This window comes from Impatiens glandulifera, chromosome 1 (genome assembly GCF_907164915.1).
Source record: "Impatiens glandulifera chromosome 1, dImpGla2.1, whole genome shotgun sequence".
In the NCBI taxonomy this organism is placed as follows: domain Eukaryota; kingdom Viridiplantae; phylum Streptophyta; class Magnoliopsida; order Ericales; family Balsaminaceae; genus Impatiens; species Impatiens glandulifera.
This window is the reverse complement of record NC_061862.1, coordinates 47,490,148-47,497,279: the sequence shown is the minus strand read 5'-3', so window position 1 is coordinate 47,497,279 and position 7,132 is coordinate 47,490,148. Positions and strand designations below refer to the sequence as shown.

At 33.7% G+C, this 7,132-nt stretch overlaps 1 protein-coding gene across 2 annotated transcripts; it reads right to left on the bottom strand.

Moving 5' to 3' along the window:
• Positions 1 to 1,293: 1,293 nt before the first annotated feature.
• Positions 1,294 to 5,338, bottom strand: LOC124924325 (protein OSCA1-like). 2 transcript variants are annotated; one of them, XM_047464449.1, is made up of 9 exons: positions 5,195 to 5,338; positions 4,556 to 5,062; positions 4,332 to 4,467; positions 4,142 to 4,243; positions 3,935 to 4,054; positions 3,775 to 3,855; positions 3,369 to 3,709; positions 2,538 to 2,783; positions 1,294 to 2,343 (listed from the first exon to the last, which is right to left on the bottom strand). In XM_047464449.1, the coding sequence occupies exons 2-9, from the start codon at positions 5,026 to 5,028 to the stop codon at positions 1,509 to 1,511; spliced, it is 2,334 nt and encodes a 777-aa protein (XP_047320405.1). In that variant the 5' UTR covers positions 5,029 to 5,062; positions 5,195 to 5,338; the 3' UTR covers positions 1,294 to 1,508. The 2 variants fall into 2 exon arrangements, with proteins under 2 accessions (XP_047320405.1, XP_047320363.1); XM_047464407.1 differs by having other exon boundaries at positions 5,163 to 5,322.
• Between the last annotated feature and the right edge of the window lie 1,794 nt (positions 5,339 to 7,132).

Sequence of the window (7,132 nt, the reverse complement as noted above, 5' to 3'; positions counted from 1 at the left end):
TGGGTTCGATTCTTAGTTATACGTGAAAAAAATACATCAGTGCTATATCTCACTTGCCTATCCAACAACATTTTCTACATCAGTGTTATATCTCAGTTATATGTTATTAAACTTTTTGACCATTTTATAAATATTTTTTTTTACACTTTGTTTATTCATAAAGTCTCAATTCATACGTATAAGGATAGTATAAGACTAAAGTTAATGTGGAATTTGTCCCAACGACATTGGTCTAGGTTATGTCATTTTACAAAAATAAAAGAAATAGAAGTGTATGCTAAAGTGAAGTCTTGAAAATACTGATAATCGGCCTGCCTAACCTCTTTATCCTAACTGAATCCTAGAACTTAGATACGTTTATCTCGAAATCCCCAAATAAGTTCAAAAGCTTCAATCGACTTCAAAAGCCCATGACCCAATTTCTCATAAATCTCGCTAATTCTTGTTTTTATCTTTTGTGCTTTCAAAGTTTTTGAGCAAAATTGGGACTTCTCGATCGATGACGCAACTTGAGATGGTTATGATTATGGTTAGATTCTAAATTTTCCAAGGATCACGTTATTTTTTACGAATTTCAATTTGGCGATTCCAATCAAGTTTTAACTTCTTTTTAAATAATAAAAAAAAAAAAACTCAATTGAAGAACACGTTCCTACGTGTGATTTCGTTGGAGACTATGGACTCACATGGCGTTCTCCGAGGCCCAGATGAAGCGGCTGTGTTTGTTGACTCACGGCCTATGTGCCTTGACCTCTTGGCATCTTTTGAACAACAATGTTGACCTTGACTTCCAGTTTTACGTGGTTGACCTGGCTGGTTGTTTAGGCGAGTTGACCTGTCTCCTGCTACAGTTTTAAGGTACTTAAAGTATATTAAGAATTAATAACCCCCAACTTTATCTTTAAGCAGAATTCAAATTCCTAACTGATTTATTCTATTATCAAATTTTTAACTGATTTATTTTCTTACCACTAGAGGGTCAAAGTATAGATTTCTTGCCTTGTTTGTCTTTTTTTTTTTTTTACAGTCATGATTCGGTTCGGTAGTTAAAATGGAAGAAATCTCTTATTAAATATAGGATTGCCCTTGCATTAGAGAATTTAACATTCACCTATTAAACTGAAAGATCACAACTCAATCAATCAAAACCAACTCAGCAGATGAATCAATAAACATCCCCATCTTCACAATCAAGCCACAAAAATCATCCTCCCAAAATAAAATCAAATGAATCAACTCAAAACATTCTAACTTATCGAACATGTAACATTTATCATCAAAGTTGATAAACTGTCGTGAAAATTTAACCTTATTTAACTTCCATCTAGTCCCGATTCATTACACACTGGCATGACATTCTGGCCATTTAGAAACACTTTCCTAACTAAATAAGAAACTGTCAATATAGCTGAGATTCTCTCCTCTACTTTACAAACGTGTAGGAATTGCTTACTAGAAATTAGGAATACACTGTACACCAGGTTCAGTTCCAAGAGCAATCATCACCATTAATCTTGTTGGATGATCCCAGATAAGGAAGGCGATGAATAACCGCTCATCTTGCTAGGAGCTGGAGTGTTTTTCCTTGACTGACGTTTGGTCGGAACAATCACACTTTCCTGATCCCATTTCTCGATAATGTCATCACTTTCCACATCTTCATCGTCGTCGTCTCCTCCTTTGAAAATCGGATGCAAGTAAGCATTTTCAAGATACCCTTTAAGATTAATATTCGGTTCCCTCACACGCTCAAGCGTGTCTTTCATCATAGCTTCCTGTAACGGATATCTCACAAACGCAGATTCATATTTCCCTTTACAGAACTTATGGAAATAAAACGTCAGTACAGGAAGAAAAATGAGAATCGGCGTAGACTTAGCAGCAATTACTCCTCCCTTGGTACTCAATAGTCCCATAAGTAACAGCTGCGAAATAATCAGGGCTGTAACAATCCTTCCATGGACGTCAGGCCAAAAAGCTGCAGCGCTCTCGTATTCTTGATTGTAGACGTTTATGATTTGGTGGCGAAAAACAATGTAAGTGAAGGCGAAGAAGACCAGAATGAAAGGGAGGAGAGTTGGGGTGATGGTTGCGTAGATTAGGCCGAGTAAGAAATAAAGCTGTATTTGAGGTTCCCCGGTGTTGAATCCGAGACTTCCTGGATTCATGGCTTCTTCTCTGTCTTTTTCAGTTTTGACCAAAAAGAAATTCTTTAAATGGTAGAATATGAGAGGTTTTAATCTTAAGATCTCACCAGCTGTACCAGCCCATCCATCAACCATTATATATGTCATGAAGAATGTAGCCTTTTGTGGGATTGCCACACCAATTGTTTTAGGAATTCTGCAACCAAAATTAAAGTGTGTCAAAAACAAAACAACAGGAAACTAAAGAAAGGAGACTGAAGGGTGTCAGGCCTCGCTCAGGTGCCACAAGAAGAAACACAATTCACTTTGATCTCGGGGGACCATGATAGTAAATACAAGTAAAAGAAAAGAAAAGAAAAAGAGATGAAGATGATGAGATAGTGTGCTTACTGGCTGGGTGATTCGTTAATGAACGACTTCAACTGTTGAAGTGCAGAGCCGGCAATTACACTTACAAGGAAGACATTGACAAAGTTGAAGAGATAATATCTAGTGGCTGATCTCCTCTCTAGAGATGATATGCTTATGAATCCTTCAAATTTGGACATTATCATAAGTATTGCTGGTAGAAATATTAGAAACAGCTTCAGAACAATCCCAGGAAGAACACCTTGGACAAATGCCTTGATGAAAGGTCTGCATCATCAAACCAAACAAAGAAAATAATTTACTTTTTTAAGGCTTTGTTTGATATGGGTTATTTGAATTTAACTCACTATTCCATCATTTAACTCATCGACCAAGATTCACCATTTCTTTTTTCCAAAATATACCCATATTGTCTTTTTTACCCAAATAGCTCAAATTTTCATAATCCATAACAATCATTGCTATTGTGAAATTGGGTTACTAGGTTGTTATTTCCAAATAAATTGTTCAGAATGATTATTGAAAAGTGGGTTATTTGTGTAAAAAGACATTATGTAATGTTTTTCTAAAAAGAAAAAAAAAAATACATGGTATTTTAGTTGATGAGTTAATCTTAAGTAACCCACTACAGCACTACTTATAGGAAGTCAATAATTATTCAAATAATCAACCAAAATACATTCTATTTTATTTAAAGAAAATATAATTTTCATTAACTATTTATAACTTTAATGCCTTTTTACCCTAATAACCGACTTTCAATGATCTACACCAAACAAAGTTATTTGAAAGTAATTCAAATAACCCAAAGTTATATATATATATATATATATATATCCAATGTATACTCACACTTCGATAATGGACTTGAGAAAGGGCGCAACTTTCTCAATGCTTTCGATGTTGGCAAGAGATTGAACAATCGCGATAGGGATCATGAAGAAGAACGTAAGGAAGAAGAAGGCAACAGCAATGATAAGCTTCCTGATTGTAAGTTGAACGTATGGAATGGCAAGATTCTTCCAGTAAACATCTCGAGGCTCTGGAGCCCAATCAGTTAACCAAACTGTTGGGTCCCTCGATTGTTGGGTTTGCGCACAAACGGCAGCACCCCAACGAGTTTTAAACGACACAAATGACGCTGGCATAGTAGACTCGGGTTGGTTCACAACCATTTCTCTCTCGATACTTATCTGCATCCAATCAATATAATGTTAAAAGACAAAATCAACAATGGGTAATGTAGTAGGAATCATACTTGTTTAGACAATCCATCAATCTCTGATGTCATGTAATCAATAGCATCGGCTTTATCTCCGCAGAGACCGAGGAATCCAATCTGAGAGAATGGTAATATGGTGTAATTAGTAGAGTATGCATTATGAGAAGATATGAACTATGAAATTGCAGAATGTTACCTTAATTACAGGTCGTTTTGTTGGATCTCTGGAATATTTTAACTGATAATAGTCAAGCCAGTTCTGCTTCTTCTTCTTCTCCTCCACCAGGTTTGCAAGTTTGTTTGCATTATAAACATTCTGCAGAAGAGATCGAAAGCCATGTTCTCTTTAATTTCATTAACACAGAGCAGAAGGATCATAACACATGGAAAATACAGTAAAAACCTGATTGGTAAGATAATGATCTGGATGATTAACAAGGAAGAAATGCTCAACAGACTCTTTAACAGATTCATCAGTATCGGGTGGAACGTTCCGAACAAGAACCTGCAAACAACAATTTCAATGTATTGTCATGTCATGCCATGTCTTGTCTGTCCTAGGAGGATCTAATAAAAGATCTAACAATACTTACAGTGAATTGATCTGGACGGCGTCTTTCTGTTGCTAGAAAATGCAACCTCATTGCAGTAACTTTCTCATATTCAGTCTTTAAAACATAGCAAGTCCAAAAGGTGAATAAATAAGCCATCAAAATATGAGCCCAAAATCTGCATTATTCCCAGTATTAATCAAAAACATCGATCATACGAACAAAACAACATATAATTAACCCCCCAAAACAGCATTTACTGTCACCTGTTCGAATCAGGAGAAATGTTTGCGATTGAAAGCTTATCAATATCGCTGTAGGTCACATTACCAATCAACTTGTCTAACTCTAAGGTGTCGTTCGTCCAATTAACAGGAACCAAGATAATCCAAGCAAAGATGGTGATAGGAACGAAAATCTTAAGACCAACAAGGTAAATCCGCAAATAAACAGCAGAATCTAAACCAGCATGCTCAATAAGATCAAGTTCTGGCATTCTAAGTGCAGCAGGGATCCAAGACAGAAATTTTAGATACGATCTGTAATCTAGATTAACGAATTTGTTCACAAACGCTCCTGATGTCGCTGGACTGCTTCTTAATCCACGTAAGTACCATTTTGGGAAGTAAACCCTGTCGTTGAATGGTTGGAGCCTTAATATCGCAAAGGCTACTAAGAAAACAATCGCACTGATGATATTTACAGCCGCTGCCAAGCCTACATCTCCAAGTGTAGCCATAATTTCTTCTTCTTCTTCTTCTTAAGTAACTTTCCTGTAGATTTGATTGATCATTAATCTAAGTGATACCCATTAATCCAAATAGAACAATTAACTAGTGTACCAGAAAGAGAGAAAGAGAAAGAGAAAGAAACCTAGAAGATCTGTGGGCAAAGCAAGAACATACCCGTACCCTCCTCTTTCTTCCTCAGGTAAAGTTGCAGAAATATAGGGTTAGCTTCATCTCTCAGCATTCATTCTCTTCGGAGACAGATGATTAAGGCTGAATTATTGCTGCTACTTACAAGAAGTAGCTGACTTTAATTACATACAGTTTTAACTTCAAGCAAGGCCTTTTTTTGGATAGGAAGAAAGGAATTTCTCCCATGTTAAATTAAAGGATAAAAAAAATATTTTTTTCAAAATAAAATAAATTTTCCTTCTTAACTCTCTTATTTTCAAATATTTAAAAAAATATCCATATTTATTAAAAATAATAAAATTTATTTAAACACAATTACAAAATATGACATTATAATAAAAAAATATAAAAATAAGTTACTCAAAAATTATGAAGTTAGTAAATTATTAAAGTTTAACTCTTAAATATACTTCACCGACTTTCTTAAATAAATCTAAAAAAATGTCATAAGAATAATATTATAAATAATATGAATTAAATTATTACTATCTTCGTTTAATTATTTTTTAGAAACTCAAAATAATTAATACAGAATTCTGATTTAAAATAATTTAAATATTTTTAAAATATAAAAATAAATCGGTGTTCATGCAAGTATATTTAATTTTGTAGACTTAAAGTCAACATTTTAAACATTAGACTACGGTCTAAATTTGTTCTTTTTACACAAATAAATTATTAAATAATATTATTTTAATCAATTTAATTTATTATAATTTTTTTTGAGTTATCTTGATTCGGTGGTACAATAGTATCAAGAAAGAGAAAGCTAAATGAAACTGTCTTACATAAAAAATAATAATAATAATTGATATTTTGTTATGCTAATATAACCAGGAAAATATTGTTGGGAGACTTTTTTTTTTTTTTTTTTTTTTTTGTCAAAATATTGGTATTGACATATTGAGGCTTATTTAAGTGTGTAGTCGGATACTTTAGAAACCTGAAGTCTTTGTCTTGATAACATCGTTTTTAATCTCCGTTTTGTATCAGTTATAGTTTGAGGCATAGTTTTGAAACTCGGTCCGGCCCGACGGTCGGACTGGCAAACCCGGTGAACCGGTCGTAAAACCGGGCTAGGCTGATGAAAAAAATCAAAATGCAATCAACCCAGTTAAACACGGCTAACCCGTCGGTTGGACCAGATATCCGGCAGCCCGAGTTAACCCAACGGATTTATTCTATTTTTTATAAAAAAAATCTCTTATTTTCTTTCTCACTTATCAGTTATCACTCTCTTAGTTTTCCTCACCCTAATTTTTTATTCCCATTGAGTTTACCTATTTCTAGTTCCATATGGGTAGATTACCGATTTCTAGTTCTAAACACTAAGAATAACAAACTCTTTTATTCACCTCAAACTCCACATTCGACTTCTAATTGATTCTGCTTTTACCAGACTAAAAAACGATCTAAGGTGACACTGTAAATCATAACTTAAACCTAGTTTCTTTTCCATATAAAGCATATTATCCAAAAATCGGAGGTTGTAGTCATAACGTAAGCCTTGTCTCTCGCATAATCCAAGTTAAGTCTCTTTTATTTTAATTTCTTTTAAATTATTGTTATAATTTATTGTTAAAATTTGCCTTATTTTGAGGTTTATACTTCTTATCGTTGTTGATGACAATAGTTTGATATTATTTTGATGTTCATATTTTATATAGTGATTATTAGGTTTTTAGATTATCTTTTTATGTGTAGTTTGATCATGGATTAAATGAAGAAACACAAAAAAAAAATGTAACACCAAAATTTTTAAGTGTATAATTTCAAATTTTTGTAAGAGGAAAAATTGATCCTACATGGACTCATTATAGAGAAGACTCAATAATTAACAAGAATAAAAGAGACTCGTCTGTCTCTATTGCGGAAAATTAATAAAGGGTGGTGGTATTCATCGGTTTAAACAACATCTCGCGG

What these genes read in the sequence shown, in the direction of transcription:
- LOC124924325 (XM_047464449.1), bottom strand. Translation starts at nt 5,028, where the DNA reads ATGGCTACACTTGGAGATGTAGGCTTGGCAGCGGCTGTAAATATCATC. An exon ending in ATTTCTCCTGATTCGAACAG is followed by an intron (nt 4,468 to 4,555) that starts GTGACAGTAAAT and finishes GGAATAATGCAG; the next exon opens with ATTTTGGGCTCATATTTTGA. An exon ending in CAAAACGACCTGTAATTAAG is followed by an intron (nt 3,856 to 3,934) that starts GTAACATTCTGC and finishes CCATTCTCTCAG; the next exon opens with ATTGGATTCCTCGGTCTCTG.